The sequence below is a fragment of the Nicotiana tabacum genome, chromosome 22 (assembly GCF_000715075.1).
Source record: "Nicotiana tabacum cultivar K326 chromosome 22, ASM71507v2, whole genome shotgun sequence".
Taxonomy (NCBI): Eukaryota; Viridiplantae; Streptophyta; class Magnoliopsida; order Solanales; family Solanaceae; genus Nicotiana; species Nicotiana tabacum.
Window position 1 is genome coordinate 126,664,748 of NC_134101.1, and position 22,406 is coordinate 126,687,153.

Consider the following 22,406-nt stretch of genomic DNA (forward strand, 5'->3'; position numbering starts at 1 on the left):
ATGTAAATGTGACAACATGTGATTTATGAATACATATTCATTATTGAAAGAATATGAACGTGCTAGTGGTAGTGAATATACCACACGCACGTCTAGAAGGAGATTTGAGATGAAATAAGAAAATAACATCATTATTATGGCATAAATGGTCATTGGTTAAGTACCTATTGTACGCCTAAATATTTTGGCAATGTGATTATTAAAGGACAACAATAATGCTAGAAACATATCTTGCATCTAACTTTGACCATGACCATACTGGTATAACTTTCTCTTTAAAAGAGATACTCACCATATGAATGTTGATGAACATGTGGTAGTACAAAATTAATTGAGAGCTCTGAAAGAGCCAATTATTACTGCCTAGGAGGAATAAAATTGTTTATCAACAAGTTATTGTGTCGTAGTAAGTCTCAAAGAAACATATTCAGTTTCCAAAGTATTCGCGAAAGCGGTTGGTTATATTGAGACTATAAATAAATGAAAGATTTAATATCTTCTATTACTACAACTTGTAACGGGGTAATATGTATGTAAAAAGCTACCAGCTTTATTCTCCAGTTTTTACTACACAAATAAAAGTATGTAACAATAAAGTAAATGTTTATTGATATAAACATATATGTCATAATAAACTTGGAGTTTATTGATAATTGCACCCGTCATGGTGTAAACCTGAAGTTTATCAATATTGATAATTTATCCAGATGGCATAACTAGTTTAGCCATATCAATTTATGTATGATGTGCAAAAATAAAAGAGAATTCATATGGGTAAATATTAAAGAACTTGTCACGACCCCGGTTCGCCCTCCGTGAACCGTCGTGACGGCACCTAGTCCCTGCGACTAGGTAAGCCTAAATTTCAGAAAATAAACCAATTTGCGTAAGTAAAACAATTTAAAACAGAATTAGAGTAATAAGACAGTGTTTAAAAGTGCCGCTCAGCATATAGAATATTTAACTCTCAGAAACCAATACATATCTCCAAGACCCGAAAACCCATGAATCACAAGCTAAGGATCACTACACAGTACTCTAACTCCAGAATATCTAACAAGGAAAAGAAATACAGAAGGGCAAATGTTTAAAAGCTAGAATAGAAAGGGATTCCTCGGTCTGCGGACGCGACAGATATACCTCGAAGTCGCTGGAGCAGTCGCCTCTCCTCAAGGGTGATAGGATTGAGTCACAGTACTTGGATCTGCACATGAAAATATGTGCAGAAGGGGCATGAGTATACTATAGCGGTACTCAGTAAGTGCTAAGCCTAACCTCGGTCGGGTAGTGACGAGGAAGGTCAGAGCCCTACTGAGGTTAAATAAAATACGAAGTATAACAGTGTAGAATAAGAAAGTATAATTAAGTGCAACAATAAGAAATAACATAGAATAGAAAGAGAAACAACAACTAGAACATAGGCAAAATAATCACGGAAAGGAAATACAACTCAACACAGAGATAACAACCGGGGTACCTTCCAGGATACCGTCCTGTAGTCCCAATTAAATCTATCCAGTGGATCTCCTAGGATACCGTCCCATAGTCCATAATATATATATCCGAAGGATCTCCCGGGATCCCTCCGTCCCGTAGTCCAACTATCAGTACGTGGGGATCTACCGTAATTCCGATCCGTATTCCCAAATATAAATACCTAGTATTAGGGGAATCTACCGGGTGTAGTCCCGTAGTTCTATATAACTATACAGGGGGATCTATCGGAATCCCACATCCGTAGTCCCAAATAAACAGACAAGGAGGATCTACCAGAATCCCATATCCGTAGTCCCAAATAAATAGACAAATGGGAGCTACCGGAACCCCACATCCGTAGTCCCAATGTAAATACACAGCAGCAACAGGAAAATATTCAGAAATGGCAAATTTCATATTAAGCAACAAGTAATTCTAGCCTAGCATGCTGCATAGAATTCAGGTAAGGCAATTTGAGCAAATAAAGCAATTAAATCACTTAGACATGCTTTCCTAAGCTAACAACAGGCTTAACAGTGCAAGTAATAAAAACAGGAAAGGAAACATACTAGTAATTACTTAATGAAAATTGGATTTCCAACAATTAGCACAAGTACGCACTCGTCACCTCACTTACAAGGCATTTCAATTAGCAAATATACCAAATCCTAAGGGGAAAGGTCCCCCACACAAGGTTAGGCAAGATACTTACCTCGAACCGGCTCAAAAATCAACCCGAAACCATGCTCTTACCACGAGTCTGACCCAAATCTATTTAATTCAATTGTATAATGTAAATAACACTTCAAATAACTGATTCTACAAAGAAATTCTAAGCTAATACACGAAATGAGGTAAAATAACCAAAATGCCCCTCAAGCCCACATCTCGGAATCGGGTAAAATTTATATTTTCAGAATCCTCACACTCTCCCGAGTTCATGCATACCAAAATTATCCAAATCTAAGGTCAAATTCCCAATCAAAAGTAAAATTCTAGGTCTAAGAACTTCCTTCTAACTCTTTCCCAATTTTCATCTCCAATCCAAAATTAAATGATGAATTCATATTTGGATTACTGGGTTACAAGCAAAAAAGAGTTAAGAATCATTACCTAATCGATATCTCTGAAAATCCCTCAAAATCTTGCTAAAATCCGAGCTCCCAAGTTTAAGTTTTGATAAAAATGGCTAAACCCTCGATTTTGAAATTTTATATTCTGCCCAAGTATTTCCTTTTTTGCGAACGCGGAAGGACCATTGCATTCGCAAAGCACAACTTTGCTTGGTCCAGCTTTCCTTCATCGTGAACGTGATGCCCTAGTCGCGAACACGGTGCACAATCTCCTCCTCCTACGCGAACGCGGGAACACCATCGCGAACCCGTAGGTATAAGAGCCCTAAGCTTCGCGAACGCGGGAGAAACTTCACGAACGCGAAGAATTAAACCTCCCCCATCCCCAGCTCCTCTTCGCGAACATGAGACCCCACTCACGAACGCGAAAAAGGAAACCAGAAGTGGGCTGCTGCAATTTTCTGCAATTTCTCTAAGTTCCAAAATGACCCGTTAAGCATCCACACACCCGAGGCCCCCTGGGACCTCAACCAACCCTGCCAACCAATCCTAAAACATCATTCAAACTTGTTCCAACCTTTGGAACGCTCAAAACATCATCAAAACACCTATTTTTCATCGGATTCAAGCCTAAGAATTCTAAAAACTCTAAAAATACGCTTTCGATCAAAAAGTCTATCAAACCTCGTCCGAATGACCTGAAATTTTGCACACACTTCACATTAAACACTATAGAGCTACTCCAACTTCCGGAATTCCATTTCAACCCTCGGATCAAAATCTCACTATCGAACCAGAAACTTCAAAAATTCAACTTTCGGCATTTCAAGCCTAAATTAGCTACGGACCTCCAAAATACAATCCGAACACGCCCCTAAACCCGAAATCACTCAATCAAGCTAACGGAACCATCAAAATTACATTCTGAGGCCGTCTTCATACTGTTCCAACTACGGTCAAATTTCCCAAACTTAAGCTCTCATTTAGGGACTAAGTGTCCTAAAACTCGTCGAAACTCAAAACCAAACATCCCGGCAAATCAAAAATAGCATAAATAAACACGGGGAAGATAGTTAATAGGAGTTTGAGGGGTTAATTCTTAAGACGACTGGCCGGGTCGTCACAGAACTAGAAAGTTCTTTGCGAATTCTCTTATATTGCTTGTTCTCATTAATTAATAGACTAACTAAAATTAGGATTGAATCCCATAAAGACTGGAAATATCAAATGTGAATATGGGCCCATTCACCTGCAATGTATACCACATAAGATGTATCTTTGAGATGGTTACATGTGCGATTATTATTAACCCGCAACCTTATAATCTCGAGGTTACTTGCTCAATAATCTAATTTCGGACATAATTTTCATATTTTCTATTCAAGAAAGTTCATCTTGATAAGTTGGTTTATATCACAACTTGTTTAGCAAAATAATTTATTGAGTGCCTCCACTTAATAGTTAAACTATTGCTTATGAGAACAAAGTTATTTATATTAGTTTGATATATGTTATATACGAAAGTATATTATATTATCCCTTCACAAATGGTTCAGGGTCAGGAACAAAATAATTCTATCTTCTTATTATTGATGTGCGGTGTATATTTGATTAACACCATAACACACAAAATTGACTTTCTAAAGTTGAAGAAGCAAGTTAGTTTTTCTAACATGAGGGGGAGACAGAATAAACAGTTGAGAAAAAGGTTACATAAATTATCATTTGTACATCTTGATCCTAGAATAAGATAATATGAACTTGAAGTTCATAAAAAGATAATTCATCTGCAATATATTGCAAAGAATGTCAGACGCATTTGCTGACCCGAAGAAAAGTCTATGGTACGATTAGAATAAGTCCTAGAAGGATAAAGTCTATGGTATGATTAAAGCGTATAGACAAAATGGTTTCAAAAAAAAATTCTTCATAAAGAAGATGAGCAAAATGATCATAATAAGGAGGTAAGTGATCTAGAAGATCACATGACATAATACTTTATAAAATTTCAGGAGTGGTTCAGGTACCTGAAAATATGAATGAAGAGATCTTTATGTCATGTCTTTATGAAAAAAGGTTGTTGGAACCGATATAAAATGTCCGTCAATAACATCTATGATAACGTTAAATATATATGAGGATCTTAAGTCTGAAGAAACAATTCAAGTATAATTGGTTTCATATGAAAGACATATAGTTTTGGACCTATAGTTCAAACACTTAAAAGTATAACGCCAATGGTGTGTGCAATCATTTTTATCTATCTTATATGACTAGCATGACATGAAAACTTGATATGCATCTAAAATTTATTTATATGGCTTAACTTATTGACAATCCCTGAAGGATTTGAATCACTTAAAGCATATACAATTCTTGGTTTTGAAGCACCACATTCTAAGTCCAATTTGTGCATATATGTATCTTGCTATAACTATAAGCATGATAATATGATAGTGAGAATTTTTACCTCTATGGAGATATTGAAAAGTCATTCCACGATATATATGAAGATATTATATATCTATCAAGAATGATGATTTCAAGGTGCAACATATTCATTCAAGTTGATATGACTGATTGGTTTATCAAATATCTACCAACGATCTTTTGAAAATGGTACACACGATTGGAATGCAAAGACTCAAATATATGAATTGATGTTCTTATCAGGGGGAGTTAATATGCGTTGTACTCTTTTTCCCTTGCAAAGTTTTATCCCACTGGATTTTTCTTGCAAGGTTTTTAACGAGGCAACCAAAAGGCGTATTGTTAGATATGGGTACTCTTTTTCCTTCACTAGAATTTTTTCCCTCTGGGTTTTATTTTAGTTAAGGTTTTAGCGAGACACTTTATCTGCTGAATAGATATTCAAGGGGGAGTGTTATAAATAGAATTGTATTTAAAGTGAATGTCTATATTTTAGAGAGATTTTAGGGTTTGTTACTTGGTGGCTAAATCACTTTTTCCTATAAATAGAGAGGTTGTATTCCATTGTAATTCATCACAAATCAATAAGAGCTCTCTCTCGTTACTTTTCTCTACAATCTTCTCCTTTTATTATTTCATAACAGTATCAGCTTTGTTAGAAAATTCGTCCCCTTTACAATGGTTGTAGAGCTCATTATTTATAGTTGCACCTAGGGAACAAGGTCCTAGGACCAAGCCCCTCTTAAATGAAAATTATGAGAGCCATTAAAGAATATGTAACGGTAGACAGTGAATGTCATATTCTCTATAACGGACCATGCACTTAATGTTATAGAATATTCTCCATTAAATACTACCAGGTGGTAGGTATTTAATTCGTCTTTATGAGCACCATTCCTTTCGGGAACAAACGAGATTGTTGCCTTGGGACCTGATTGCCTTCTCTATTCGGCTCCACGTGTCACTTTATTATGCGAGCATTTAAGTTGAACATATTTTACCCTATACACTAAGCCTAGTATTTTTGGTGTTGAGCATAAATTATGTGTAAAAATTCATTAAAATTATAACAAATGCTCCCTCCATTCCAATTTATGTGAACCTGTTTGACTGGGTACAGAGTTTAAGAAAAAATAAAGACTATTGGAATTTGTGGTCCTAAACAAGTCAAAAAGAGGTCTAGAGTATTTGTGTGGTTATAAAAGGATCTCATTAAGGATAAAATTGAATATTTAAGCTAAATTGTTTCTAAATTTAAAAATTGGTCATTCCTTTTGGAACGGGTCAAAAAGGAAATAAGTTCACATAAACTGGAACGGAGGGAGTAGTATATATGAACTCATACCTTTAAAAATATAATGAGTTCAAAGATAAAAACTTTAAAATTGAACTGGTGGAGTTTAAATTCAGTATCTGCGGCTGCTTGTTAGTTAGGACCATTTGATACAAACCTTCTATAAAGAGATAACTCATACAATATTATAAGCATGAGGATAAAATATTGATTGTGAAAGATCAAAATAATCCTATAAACTTAAGTGACTATGATACCCTTCAAAAAATTATACCTTTGTAAATAAGCACAAATCCTTTTAGTTCCCTCAACCTTTTGCAATTAATTTTTCAAAATTCTTGTATAATTTTGCATAACAATGGGAAAAAAATTCTTTTTGTTATATTTTATTTATTGTCAGTCTCTTCTTACTTAATTGTTCACAAAATTTTACAAACATTTAATTCTTCCATTGTTTAAAAATATATATATCATGTGTAAATAAGTATTATTTTCTCTTTTTATTTGTTGCACGGATCATTTCGCTGAAACATTAAATGGAACAACTTTAAGAACAATATCTACAAAGAAATATTAGGTGAAATTACGGTCATATTATATGTTTGTAACTCATAACAACTAAATTTATGTAATTATAAAATACACTTGTCTAACTAAATATAATTATTGATCTTCGCAGAGCTATCCAGTCAACACTACATCTTTAAAACTATTTATTCTTTTTAGCTTATATTTTTTTCTTTTGAAATTTTTGTGTAATATTTCACATTTTTTAATAATATTTTTTAAAAAAAAGAAAATTACTGCTTGTACGGAATAATACGTGCACGTATCAAGAAACTAGTATGCAAAAAAACGTGTAGAGTTCTCTTCAATTTTCATTTAATTATTAATAGCAAGGGCGATTTTGGTACTCTATATAATTTTAGTTTATGTGAAATTCATAAAAAAAAGTTCCCATAAAATGTAATGGACAGAGTGGCATGTACAATAGCGACTACTCAGGCTGACATATAGGTAACTTTGGTGGATATATTTACTTATTATGTCAACTTAGTGATTGGATTTTGACTTTGAAAATGCTTTCCTCCATACAGGCCTTAGGCACCTACTGCAGGAAATTAACTAGCTACTGAACCCTAACTCCAAGGAGGTTTTTTTTAAAAAGAACTTCAGCAAGTTTTGATCACTATTCACTACAAGAGCTTTGTCTCCTTTTATCGTGATTAGAGTCGTTCTTCACTAAATTATGTTGGGTGGACCTTTTTAGGATTATTGCTCTGATTTTGACCTCATTAGGAAAAATACTGAGAAAATAGACTGTTCAGAATTTGGGCTCCTAGTGATAGTCAGAATTTTCTTTAACATATAGTTTTAGCGATCGTCGGGATTTTTAACCGCAATAGCTGAAAAATCCTAACAATCTGTCAGGCTTTGTGGCAAATCCTGATTATCACCATTAGGGGCGGCCGACGAATTTTGTGGCCTAAAGCTAGACTTTATGAAATGCCTTAACTTTTTATTTTATTTTTTATTTGAAGTCTATTTCTTAACTTTTCTTAGATACAAAGTTATTAATAATTTTCTTATAATCTATAACTCCTAATAAATATTTCTCAATTGATAATATAACTAATCTATTAAATCTTTCTTGTGATATTATTTTTCTTAGGTAAGATTTTATCAATTTTAATTTTGAAAACTTCTTTCCGCTGAAGCAACGGTAACATGAGTTGTGAACATTATTTCATAAGCAATTTAGGCATTTGGAAAAGAATTAAATCTTTTTATTTGATTAAGTGTATCAATTAAACTGTTATCTTCTAATTGTACTATTTTCCTTAATACTTTTAATTCAGAAAATAAAGCTAAACCATTAATATCGAATTGATTATTATGCTTTAAGGAACATTCAAGATTAAGACAATATTTTTTCAAATTTCCAACATCTAGTGATCTTAGTTTTTACTGCCAAATAGAAAACCAAAAATATTTTTATATGCTTCGAATTGTTCAAATCTATTTTGAAGTGAAAAAATAGCTTTGTCTATTATGTCTAAAAGTAATCAACTCTAAAGGACTCTTCGAAAGATTTTGAGATTTTTATTATCAACATTCGCATTAAATTGTTACTTCCTATATATCACACGTTTCTTACGAAATTCGGGTTTGATATTATTTCAAGTACAATTTCCTTGGTAGAAATCATAGCAGTTGCAAATCCTTCTTCTCTATATTTGTTAAAGAAAAAAATCAAACTTTTTTACCTTACATAACTCTTTTTTAAACTTATATCTATTAGGTATAACAAAAAATTGAGCCCTCACAAATATAAGACCTAAAGCGGTTGTTTTACTTGCTTTATGGAAGGGCGCCCTTATCGCCATATAAAAATTGTGGCGATTGCCACGTTTTATGATAAATCATTGTATAAAAACTTATGACCGCTAGGAACGCTTCCCAAAATTCTGACCGAGGGCTATTTTCCTATAAAATTTCTTAGCAGGATCAAAATTTTAACAGCGACACCAAATCATCCAGGTCGTGCAAATCGCCCGTCATTTTTAATTCTTATAGTTAATTTCTACAAATAAAGGCATAGATCCTCCTTTTTACAATTTATAATGAAAATAGACGATCGAGGTCCAATATTTAAGCAACAGTTAGAGTATGCCTCTTAAATTATTTCACCTTACCTTATTTTTTATCTTATACTCATTTATATGAAACATTCATGCATGTAATGGTGCTGTAAGTGAGCAGATTGTGCTTGTATACATATATGTACTACTAAGCGGATTAGAATGCATTATAATTCAGCACTAGCAAGTGCAACCGAAAGTATTGAAAGAGACCCAAAAAAAAAAAAAAATCGGCAACAATGTTCTCTCGTTTATTTTTATTTTTATTTTTATTTTTTGTTGTTTTCCTTTAAACATAAAACAGAAAAGGGTCAAATATGTCCCTATACTATTGAAAAAGGTCTAATATTGCCCTCCGTTATACTATCAGTCCAAATATATCCCTAACGTCATACTATCAGTCCAAATATATCCCTGACATCGTAAAAGTGGTACAAACCTATACTTCCTCCGTTAAGTGTCTCCCTATGACAACATTTCATTGCTACCTCACCATTATACTCCCATTTGCATCCCTTCCCCACAACCTTTCTTTCCCTTTCATTTGAAGAAAATCACAGATCATAGATATACAGACAAACTATATCAAAAGAAATGCTAACATGGTCAATTTTGAAACCTTAAACTAGTTTGCCGGTATCTTTGCTTAGTTTTTTATATAAAACAAAATGTATTTTCGTTCTTATAAGCATGAATTTTGAATAGCAAAATCAGAATTTTCTCGGTTCACATTGTTTCATATTATCTTTAGCTTGGTGAGAAAGAAAAATAACCTAGACACGAGAGTTAATTTTTATTGTTTCTTTCTCTTCAACCACATTTCTGGAAGGCTTCTATTTTTTTCTCTCTTTACGTTTTATGTTAAAATAAAAGTGCTACTAAATTTTCCCTAAATAGGTCTTACAAATTCAGCAGCAACACAAGGAAATGCAAAATAAAACACAAAATTGTAAGATCAAGTGAAAGGTACGTACAATTCCAGGATCGGCCGGAGAAGCAACAAGTATTTTGAAAAGCAAGAGGAAGTAGAGGCAATGAAGTCTTCAAAATAATGATAGAACTTTAAAGTAATTGAACTTGGTAGCTGCAAACAAGGTGAAATGGTGAGGTAGCAATAAAATGTGTTCATAGGGGAGGCAGTTAACGAAGGAAGGGTAGGTTTATACCACTTTCATGATGTCAGGGATATATTTAGACCAATAGTATGACGTTAGAGGTATATTTGGATTGATAGTATAACGGAGGGTAATATTAAACCCTTTTCAATAGTATAAGGACATATTTGACCCTTTTTCCGAACAAAAAACATTCCAACTAGCGTATCGCGAACCTTGTCTTGAAGTTGTTCCATTAAAACAGATTTTTTGAAAGGAGATGATCGAAATGGAACTAAAATATTTGAGGACCACAAGAATTCACGCCTTCTGTCATCAATGATTACTTTACTAATCTGGAAACTTACAGCAATTAACTTAGTAGTAGTAGTAGTGACCTATATACTAAAATTAGATTTGACTCGAGCATATTGGTTTGTCCGTTTGAATTTATGAAAGATGAAATGGTTTTGTCGAAAGGGATTAACATATACGAATCTGAGCTCTGAGGAGAATCTTACTTACTTTCTTAGTCAGTAGTATTTAATTACTCAACTTGGAAATGAAAGTTGCTGGCGGTAGCAACGTTTATCAGACGTATCAATAAGAAATTAAATGTTTATAATAAAGTAGGGGTGCAAGTAGTATTATCTTAAATACAAGGGAGAGAAAAAGTATACTACTACTTAACTGTTTTGCAGGGGATTGAAAAATAAATTAAAAAATTGGGACCAGAAAAGAAAAGGTGATGAAAGTTATGGGGAAGAACATGGGGGTAGCCGAAGGGCTAGGGAGAAGAGGAATGGCTTTTTTTTCAAGTTAATGGCCATTCATTCACCCACCAACACCAACTCACGCACTCAAAAGGGGAAAGGCAAACAATTCTGGTTATTCCGTTTTTACCTTTTTTTCCAGGGGCAGAGTCATTGCATGCGCGGCCTCCACATTCTCTAAAAAGCCAATGTCTCCTATCAAAATGGCCTGTTTCCTGCACTACATTACTACTAGTATTTGCATTTTTGTATCAATATTCTAACTACTGTAACTTCAAATAGGAAATTAAATGTCTCCTATATATCAAAATGGCCTGTTTCCATCCGACACTGATTTCTCTAAAGTTTTAATTAAATGATGTACATAATAATTGTCTTATAGTAGTATATTAGATAATATATACACACACATCCCCAAGACTAGATTATTTGAAAAAAATAATGTACAGTACATATTAATTAACTTCAGGTCGCGCGGAATAACTGATTATGACAATAGACCAACAATGCTTATCTAAAATAATTGTAGGTCTCTATCTAGTCATATATATACGGCATGTTGTACCAAGACTCCACGGCAAAGATATACATAGAATTTTTTTTAGTACTAATGTAAGTGTATATAACTCAAATCCCCCTGGATGTAACAGAAGATCAGCCTCCGCCCCCTTCAATCAAGAGTGTATTTTTGCCCATGTGGTAATAAAATTCTGACTTTGATTATTTATAAAAAAAAAATACTCAAATTCTTCTAATTAAAACTTTCATTGCTGCTTCTTCTAAATAAAGTTATAAGTGTGTGTAGGTCAGAACCTAGTCATCATCTATATATACCAGGAGTCCAACGCAAAGATAGATAAATGAGCTCAGCCTTTCGGCTTCTGCATGCAGTAGTGCTGAAACACAAACATTCCCACACTCTCCATTTCTTTTTATTTGTTTATGTGCAAGTTGACACATTTGCCAAGAATTGCCTCCCATAAAAACTCTTCTAAGTTTCTTTCCACTTTCTGAACAACACAGAGTCTTTTCCTTGATTCTTGAATTTCCTCACCCTCACCCAATTCAAAGGAACTTTTACTCCCACTAGTCATTTTCGATCTGTTCATTCGACACTTGAAATGGCATCGCTATCAACCCGTGTGCCAGTACTGCTTGTCATTTTTTATATGACAGTAGTTGCATTTTTCATGGTTTTATTATGCAGCCATAATGTTACTGCTAGATATCATCACCACGGCCACCGCGGCCATCACAATAAGAAACATTCCCACATATCATATCCGCCTTCTATTCCACCTGAGCCTTCTAACCCACCCGCAGACGAAGGGGTTTATGATGTGAGGTCGTTTGGGGCTGTAGGAGATGGCATTGTAGATGACACTGAAGCTTTCAAAGCAGCGTGGGATGCCGCTTGTCAAGTCGAGTCAGCAGTCATCTTCGTTCCCTTTGGTTATTCTTTCATGATCCAATCCACTATTTTTACTGGTCCCTGTCAAAGTGGTTTGGTCTTTCAGGTACCTAGTTAAGATACTTACTAGTAGTATTTGGTTTCTAATTTCAATGTCCTTCCTCCATTTCATTTTACACGACAATGCTTGACTAGACATGAAAAACAAGATTAATGATATTCAACGCATGCCGAATTTGAAGTCTTAAATATGTCATACGCTCATATATGGCTATAAGATATTCTGGGGGAAAATATTTAAAAAAAAAAAAAGTAGCCCGATGCACAAAGTATCTCGCGTTTAGTAGTTTCCGGGAAAGAGCCGTTCTCCAAGGATGTAATGTAGTCAGTCTACACGACTCGAACCCGTGACCTATAGGTCACACTGAGGATAAAATGAGAAGTTTAAAATTAAAACATTTCAGAATCATTCTTACTCGAACGTTAAATTGTGATATATATATATATAATGAAACATTGGGAGTATGTCCTGTCCTATTTTCTATTGTAATTTAGATGTACTAAAAAGTTCTATTATTATGTAATGTGATACATACTTTGTAGTAATAGTATTATCTTTTAAAGCCAAAAAAAAAAAGGAATGACTGAGGGATTTTTGTTTATATATGTAACTGAAATTGTGTGCCAACATGGAAAGCTGGAAGGAACAATAATGCCACCAGATGGACCAGAGTCGTGGCCGGGCAACAACAGCAGGCGGCAGTGGCTGGTTTTCTATAGAGTTGATGAGTTGTCACTGCAAGGCGGAGGCGTCATAGATGGAAGGGGAGAACAGTGGTGGAATCTGCCCTGCAAACCGCATAAGGTATGCACTATAAACTTAGTATATATATGTGTCAACTTAATTCCTTTTCTTTTTACTATATATAAGGGATAGTGGTTAATTTCATTAATCTTTGTACACGTACGAATGAACGAATTATCTAATCCTCAGTACAACAACAGGGACCTAATGGAAGTACACTGCCTGGACCATGTGACAGCCCAATTGTGAGTGAAAAAATAAGCTTTTACCACTAAGCATATTTTCTTTGCAATTAATATTAGATTTTGTGAAATTCTGTACGTGTATTTGCAGGCCATTAGATTCTTCATGAGCTCAAATCTAACGGTGGAAGGAATTAGAATGCAGAATAGTCCACAATTTAATTTTAGATTTGATAACTGCAAGAATGTGCATATAGAATCCCTACACATTACAGCTCCAGCCTGGAGTCCCAACACTGATGGTATTCACATAGAGCAGACCACCAATGTTGAAATTTACGATTCACTCATCTCTAATGGTACGTAATTCTACTTAATTACTACGAACAAAAATTCTTTTTTTACTCAATCAATTATTCCTAACGTTCAATTGCTATTGGTTTAATTTGTATACTATATTATAGGTGATGATTGTGTATCAATAGGGGCAGGATGTCACGATGTGGATATTAGGAATCTCACATGTGGACCTGGAGGTCATGGAATCAGGTGGAATATATTAATAATACTCTATCAACTAGCTTAATGGGGTGATTATAATATTATCTTCAGAAGTGGATGTACAAAATGCTTGTTTATAGTTCAAGTAATACACTTTTACCTCTAAAAACAATGTAAACAAATATAAGAATGATTTTACTTTATTGGAAAAAAATATATACAACCAGTATAATTAACGTGTTATAGCAGGTTGTCTAGATTATTTCCCTGACAGTTAGTTGCTTACTTGGGCAGTTCAATAAAATGCAATTATCTTTTGTCATTGTAGCATTGGGAGTTTAGGCAACCACAATTCGCGAGCATGCGTATCAAACATTACAGTGACGGACTCAGTGATAAAGGAATCAGATAATGGAGTGAGGATCAAGACATGGCAAGGTGGTTATGGAGCAGTATCTGGAATTTCCTTCCTTAAAATTCACATGGACAACGTAAGGAATCCCATAATAATAGACCAATTCTACTGCCTCTCAAAAGAATGCAGCAACCGCACCTCAGCAGTGTCCGTTTCGGACATTGAATACTCTAGCATAAAAGGAACATATGATATTAGAAGTCCGCCAATGCATTTTGCTTGTAGTGACACTATTCCCTGCACTAACATAACACTTTCGGACATAGAACTTCTGCCTGCTCAAGGTGACTTAGTGTTGGATCCGTTTTGCTGGAACGTATATGGTGGACAAGAGACGTTAACTATTCCGCCTATTTTCTGCTTGTTAGAGGGCAATCCTCCAGCAGTGTTTGAAAATAATGACTTGGGCTATTGCTCGTGATATATGATCTGAAATTTGCACAGCCAATGTTAAGTTGCCTGATTGTGCTAGCTATCCCTTTTTGTTTCTGTACATATCAGGTTATAGATTGATGGATCTTGATATGGAAATCCAGTAAATCGCTGTAATGTAATTTAGAGAAAGGGGAGCTTATTCTTTACATGTTTCCCTTGAGATTATTTTACTTTAGGCTTTCCTCTTCAGTACTTGATGTAATATTTTTGTGCTTTCGTTGCTTCTATCAGTAATATATTTTAGTTTAATTTGTAATCATACTTTAAATCAAGTATGAACGTCCTATCATGGGAGACTTTTGCTTTTGATCCCTGGAATATCGACGTATTCTTATTTTGATCTTTATCATATCTAGTTAAACACATTTAACCTTCAATTAATTAGAATATTGGAGTTTAAGTAAAACGAAAGTTGGAAAAAGTTTCACATGCCTTTTTCCTTCCTTATAAATGTGAATTTGTATGTCAAGTGAGTCCTAAAAAGTTGTTGTTTGTGCTAGTTAGCACTGAGTCTTTTCATCTTTTCTTTAGCCGAGTATCTATCGGAAATAGCCTATCTACCTTTTTAGGGGTAGAGATAAGGTTTGTGTATACACTGCCCTCCTCAGATCCAACTTGTGGGAATTCACTAGGTTTGTTGTTGTTGTTTAGTCCTAACAAATCATGTCATTAAAGATAAAATATAGATGTGATAAGATTAAATAGTTTTCAAATATAAAAATATAATAATTTTTTTGGAGCAAACTAATTAAAAAGAAAAAGTGTATCACATAATTGAAAGGAGTGATTAGTAAGACCATGATATCCTAACATGCTCTGCTTCTAAATATTTCTATTCATGCATGGAAGAATGCAAAAAGCGGATAAAAATACCATCAGGTACATAAACTAAGTCCCTCAATTATTAACCTTTTGTTAGAGGAGATTCATCTCCAAATTCTATAATGTATAGAGAATATTAGTACAGTTAGACCTCTCTATAACAACATTCTTATATAACAGCACCTCTATAACGATCCGACTGGTCGTTCTGAGCAATTGTGTTCGGTTCGGTAGTTTGAGGTCACGAGTAGCTTCATATTATGTGTATCGACTTGCATGCACAGTCCGGACGTGAAACCGGAAAGCTTTTATGTGAAAATATGAAAAATATAGTAATTTCTAGAGTTAAAATTTGATTTTTAGTTGACTTTGGTCAACATTTTTGGTAAATGGACCCGGATCTGTGTTCTGACGATCCCAGGAGGTCCGCGATAAAATACGAAACTTGGGCGTATGCCCGGAATTGAATTCCGAGGTCCCTAGCCTTAGAAAATATTTTTTGAAGAAAATTGTTGTGCTGGTTTTTAAAGGAAATAAAGAAATGAATTAATGTTTGAACTCGTTGGTATCAGACTCGTATTTTGGTTCTGGAGCCCGGTACAAGTTTATTATGATATTTAAGTCCTATTTGTGAAATTTGGTGAGAACCGGAATTGATTTGACGTGATTTGGACGTCCGGTTGAAAAGTTAGAAAATCATGAGTTTTGAGATTAAATTCATAGTTTTTGATGTTATTTTGATAATTTGATCGTACGAGCAAGTCCGTAGATATTTTTAGACTTGCGTGCATGTTTGGCTTGGAGCCCCGAGGACTTGGGTGAGTTTCGGATAGGTTTAGGCTATGTTGCGCTTGTTTTTGGATGCTTCATCGTCGTTTCTTCAAGCAAAAATGATATCACATTGAGCAAATGAGATCCAAATTCAATTTTTATTGAACCATTAGATCCGTATCGAAATTACGGAGCCATAGGAAAAAGAATCATCGAATTTGGACTTCATATGAGGAAGTAATGCTTATTTTTGTGTCGGGAAAAATTGTTGGTTTCTGGTGTGGTCGCAAATACGAACTTTTTCATCGCAATTGTGATGCCCAGTTCGCAAATGCAAACTTTTTATTGCAAATGCGACTTCTGCCAGCCCTGCCTTGTTCGCAATTTGCGAAGGTTCGCAATTGCGAACCCTGGGTCGCAAATGCGACATCTGAGGCCTGTTAAGAGAGATTTTTGACGAGATTTTCACCCATTTTTCAATTTTCTCAAAACATAAACCTCCATAGGCGATTTTCCAAAGACCCAAACTTCTCCAAATTATTGGGTAAGTGTCTCGTATCTATTTTCAACTATATTTTGTTATTATATCTTAGATTTAACCTCAAATTCATGAGAATCTAAAGGAATATTTGGGGAAAATTGTGAAATCTTTCAAAAATTTAAAATGATGATTTGAATGACCAAATTGTGTCGGAATTAGATAATTTTTGTATGCATAAACTCGTAACGGACTGGGTGTTCGGTTTTTGTAAATTTTATCGGGTTCCGAGGCGCAGGCCCGGGGAGTTGACTTTTGTTGACTTTTTGCAAATTGTATAAGAATCATAATTTTGTTCATTGGAATTGTTTTCTCTTGCATTGTTTGATGTATTCAAGTCGTTTTTGGCTAGATTGAGCCGAGAGTTGATGAATTGGTAAAGGAAAAGCTAAATTGAATGTTGAATTGGCCGGATTGAGGTAAGTATCTTGCCTAACCTTGTGTGGGGGACTTCCCCTTAGGAGTTGAGTCTTCTATGCTATTTGTAGTCCGTGCACGCGAGGTGACGAGTATGTGCTCGGACTTATTTGTGGAAAAATTTATGTAAGGTTCTATAACGACCCGGTCGGTCGTTTCATGAGTTACCCTACGGTAGGGGTAAGGTCTGCGTATGCACCACCCTCCTCAGACCCCACTAGTGGGATTATACTGGGTTGTTATTGTTGTTGGATTGTCTTGTTTAGATGTATTATGTGTTATCGGGTTGGTTGGTTCGGGTTCGGAGAGGTTTTGGAAAGGAATGAGACACTTAGTCTCTTTTGAATAAGCTTAGGTTGGAAAACTCAACTGGATGTTGACTTATGAGAAAAAGGGCTCAGATGTAAATTCCGATGATTCAGATAGCTTCGGGAGGTGATTTAGGACTTATGAGCGTGATCGGAATATGTTTTGAAGGTCCGGAGTAGATTTAGGCTTGAATTGGCGAAATTGGAATTTTCGCGTTTTCGGTTGATAGGTGAGATTTGGATATAGGGGTCGGAATGGAATTCCGGAAGTTGGAGTAGGTCCGTTGTGTTATTTATGACGTGTATGCAAAATTTCAAGTCATTCAGACGAGGTTTGATAGACCTTTTGATCGAAAGCGAAATTTGGAAGTTTTTGGAATTCTTAGGCTTGAATCCGATGTTAATTTGTTGTTTTGAGTGTTTCGAAAATTGGAACAAGTTTGAATGATATTATAGGATATGTTGGCATATTTGGTTGAGGTCCCGAGGGCCTCGGGTGAGTTTCGGGTGGTTGAACAGATCAATTTCAAGTTGGAAAAATTGCAGAAAATTGTTGTTGGTATTGCAAACATTTGTTCTTCGCGTTCGCGAAGGGTTAGGATGTGAGGCAGGAGGGTTAGCCTTCGCGGTTGCGAAGGAGGTCCCGTGTTTGTGAAGGGCTGAGGTCAGTGTTCATCGCGTTCGCGATGGGTTTCCCGCGTTCGCGTAGAGTTAATGGGAGCAGCTGGGGTCTTGGAAAATTGTGCTTCGCATTCGCGAGCTGGTAGTCGCGTTCGCGATGGGTTGAGGAGCTGAGGCATCGCGTTAGCGTATAGGGTGTCGCATTCGCGGTGAAGGAATAAGTGGTCAACGGAAGTTTGTGCTTCGCGAACGCGAGGCGTTGACCGCGTTAGCGAAGAAGGAATTTTAAAAGCTGGGCAGAATGTTGAAAAGACCCCTTCCGCAATTTTGGGTCTAAATTTCACCATTGTTGAGCGATTTTGGAGCTTTTTGAGGGAGATTGAATAGGGAATTCCAAAGAACTTCTTGGAGCTAAGATTTATGGACTTAATACTCGATCCTATTGTAATTTCTACTTAATTAAACATGAAATTTAGGGTATTTGAAGCCAAAAATTAGGGAGTTAGGGCTTGAAAATTGGAGACCTTAATCTAGGGATTTGAGGGGTCATTTGTGGTCAGATTTTGGCATTCTTGGTATGTATGAACTCGTGGAAGGATAAGGATTCTATTGATGTGACTTTTATCAAATTTTGAGACGTGAGCCTGAGGGTCGGGTTGGACCAATTTCGGGATGTTTGGTATAATTTAATTATTTTCGCATGGACTTCATCCCCTTAGTATATTCTAATGTTATGATTCTGATATTGCATAGATTTGATGTGAGTTGAGGCTGAGTCGAGAGGCAAGGGCATCACAAAGTAGTATTTTATCCGGTTTGAGGTAAGTAACCATTGTAAATCTGGACCTGAGGGTATGAAACCCCGGTATTTCGTATTGTTTTGATAAATGAGGTGACGCGCATGCTAGGTGACGAGCGTGTGGGCGTGCACCGGTAGGGATTGTTATTTGGTCCGTCCCGTAGTGGCTATTAAGCCTCGTATTTGATTTGAAATCTTATGATATCTCGTATTTTAGAGATTGACACTATATTTTGGGTTGTATGCCATGTTTGGGGCCTTGTGCTGACCTGTTTAGACCCTTAGGGGCATTTTTACTATTTTCCTCACTCTATTTGTTTTGAAAGCATATCCCCAGTCATGTTTTTCCTATTTATTGCTTAAATTCAGTTTTATCACTCTACTTCTTAATATATGAAAACTGTTTGTGCTGAGTTCCCTGATTTCCACTGTTATGCCCGAGTGGCTGTGAGGTTAATGACTGAGATAGGTTGAGGACCTAATGGTGAGGATTATATATATTATGGATCGGGCTGCACGCCGCAGCAATATTATATATATTAGGGATCGAGATGCACGCTGCAGCGATACTTATATGAACCGGGCTACACGCCGCAGCGATATATATATTGGATCGGGCTGCGCATCGCAGCGATATGACGCTTGGGCTGTAGGATCCGCTCCGGAGTCTGTACACCCCCAGTGAGCGTAGTTGACTATAAACTATGGATTGGGCTGCACGTGGCAGCGGTTAATATGATTATTACCACTCTGAGATATTATTGAGCCGGAGTGCTGAGTGTGAGTACTATTGACGAGGGACTAAGAGGCTATACCATGAGTGATACCTTGACCGAGGGGCCCATTTATGGTATTTTGAAGTTTTCACTCTTCTTTTATACTGAGTCTCTGTTGAAAGATGTTGAATAAATGATTTCAAAGTATTTCAATTGAAACTGAAGTTTTTACGAAGTAACTGGCTATTTAACTGTTGAGTTTGACTTGATATTCTGTTGAACAATCTAAAATAATTTTTAACTGCTCGTTACTACACCCAGACCTTATTTACTTTAGTTACTTACTGAGTTGGCGTACTCACATTACTCTCTGCACCTTGTGTGCAGATCCAGGTGCCCGAGCAGTAGAGTGAGGGTTCGCAGCACTCTCAGAGCTTTACCGGAGACTACAAGGTAGCTGCACGGCGTTCGCAGCAACGCTTTCCTCCTTCCTATCTTAGTTTTTTGTTATTTCAAACCTATGATGTATTATTCAGTCAGTTTGGGTTGTATTTAGAGGCTCTTGACTTGTGACACCAGATTGTTGGGCTGTATTGGTATATTTTGTACTGTTTTTCGCGCATTTCAGTTGATTTATATATATTTCATATGAGAATTCGAGACTTGATCAGTTTTAGAAAATGGTTTTATAAAAAGAAATCATTGTGGTCACTTGTTGGGTTGGCTTTCCTAGTACTGTGATAGGCGTCATCACGACCAGGGTATTCGGGATCGTGACAAGTTGGTATCAGAGCCTAGGTTACATAGGTCTCGCGAGTCATGAGCCGTTTTAGTATAGTCTCGCGGATCGATACGGAGATGTTTGTATATATCCTCGGGAGTCTGCAGAACCTTTAGGAAAACTTCACATTCTTCAAATTCCTGTCGTGCGAATCTGTTGATTCTGGTACTAAACTTCTATTATTCTATTCTCTTACAGATGGTGAGGACACGTGCTACCGGTCAGGATTGACGACCACCAGTACCACCAGCTGGGGCCTCTAGAGGTCGAGGATGCAGTCGAGGCTATGGTAGGTGTAGGGGTATAGCCCGCACAGCAGCTAGGGCATCACCTGTAGATCCACCAGCCACCCTAGTTCAGGATCAGATCCTAGTTACGGATGCTCCAACAGTACCAGCTCAGGCATCGGCTGTGCCTATTGTGATTCCAGGCCTTCAGGAGGCTTCAGCTCAGATTCTATCAGTATGCACTGGCCTGGCTCAGTCGGTCTCAGTTACTACAACCGCAGCTACTTCTCAAGCCGAGAGAGGTACTCAAGCTCCCGTTGCTCACACATCTGAGCAGGTTGTGCAGGGACTTCAGACACCGGGGGCACCTCCTGCCCAACTGGTTGCACCAGCTCAGGAGTATGTAGTACTAGTTATGCCTGACGACGAACAGGGTCGATTGGAGAGATTTGGTAGACTTCAGCCTCTAACTTTCAGTGGTACTGAGGGCGAGGAATCCAGGGTTTCTTGGACAAGTGTCAGAGGATTCTTCGTACAACGGGTATTCTGGAGACCAATGGTGTAGCATTTACTACTTTTTCAGTTTTTTGGAGCTGCTTTTACTTGGTGGGAGACGTATGAGAGGCGTAGGGTTGTTGATGCAGCGCCCCTTACCTGGCAACAGTTCTCCATTCTCTTTCTGGATAAGTATGTGCCATAGTCTCGTAGAGAGGAGCTACGCAGGCAGTTCGAGTAGTTGCATTAGGGAGATATGACTGTGATACAGTATGAGATGCGGTTCTCTGAGTTAGTTCGTCATGCGGTCTGGTTGGTTCCCACAAATCGAGAGAGGATCAAGAGGTTCGTTGATGGCCTCACATATTATCTTCGGATTCTTATGACCAGCGAGAGGGTGTCAGGTGCTACTTTTGAGGAGGTTGTTGACATCGCCCGCGAGATTGAGTTAGTTCGCCACCAGGAACGAGATGAGAGGGAGGCTAAGAGGTCTCGGGGATCTGGTAGTTTTGGTGTTGCTCCTTCGAGAGGTTAGTTTCAGCACGGCAGAGGTCGTCCATTCAAGCATGCTCAGTCAGCTCGCCTAGGTTATCATGGGGTATCATCGGGTCATGGTTCTCACAGTTCTCATCAGGGCCATTCATCACTCAGTGCCCTTCTAGCCCAGAGTTCGTCTTGTGCTCCATCAGTTCAGGGTTCTTCTATGCCAGGTGCATCTGGTAGTCATCTCGGTGCTAGGGGTTCCTTTCAATCCCTGTCTCCAACACCGGGGAGTTGTTACGAGTGTGGAGAGTTTGGGAATATGAGGAGGCAGTGTCCTCGTCTTCTTGAGGGTCCGTCTCAGCAGAGGGGTAAGCCCTTGACTCCAACTCCAGTTACTTCACCACCCGCTCAGGCAACTAGGGGTGGGGGTTAGTTAGCTAGGGGTCGCCCAGAGGGGGAGGTCGATCAGGTGGTGGTCAGACCTGTTTATATGCACTCCCAGCCAGACCAGATGTTATTGCTTCTGATGTTGTGATTAGAAGTATTGTCTTAGTCTGCTGCAGAGATGCCTCTGTATTATTTGACCTTAGTTCCACTTTTTCATATGTGTTATCATACTTTGCCCGTTATTTAGATACACCTTGTGAGTCTCTTGTTTCATCTATTCGTGTATCTACTCTGGTAGGCGATACTATAGTTGTGGACCGTGTATACCGGTCGTATGTGGTGACTATTGGGAGTCTGGAGACCCGACTGGACCTATTGTTGCTTTGTATAGTGGACTTTGATGTGATATTGGGAATGGATTGGCTATCTCCGTGTCATGCTATATTGGACTGTCATGCTAAGACAGTGACGTTGGCTATGCCTGGTGTGCCACGGATTGAGTGGCGAGGT

General features: G+C 37.1%; 1 protein-coding gene across 1 annotated transcript; it reads left to right on the plus strand.

Annotated features, from left to right (window-relative positions):
• Positions 1-11,624: 11,624 nt before the first annotated feature.
• LOC107804545 (polygalacturonase At1g48100-like) lies at positions 11,625-14,787 on the plus strand. Its single transcript, XM_016628456.2, has 6 exons — positions 11,625-12,299; positions 12,891-13,058; positions 13,199-13,243; positions 13,332-13,539; positions 13,645-13,729; positions 14,010-14,787. The coding sequence occupies exons 1-6, from the start codon at positions 11,904-11,906 to the stop codon at positions 14,515-14,517; spliced, it is 1,410 nt and encodes a 469-aa protein (XP_016483942.1). The 5' UTR covers positions 11,625-11,903; the 3' UTR covers positions 14,518-14,787.
• Positions 14,788-22,406: the final 7,619 nt, after the last annotated feature.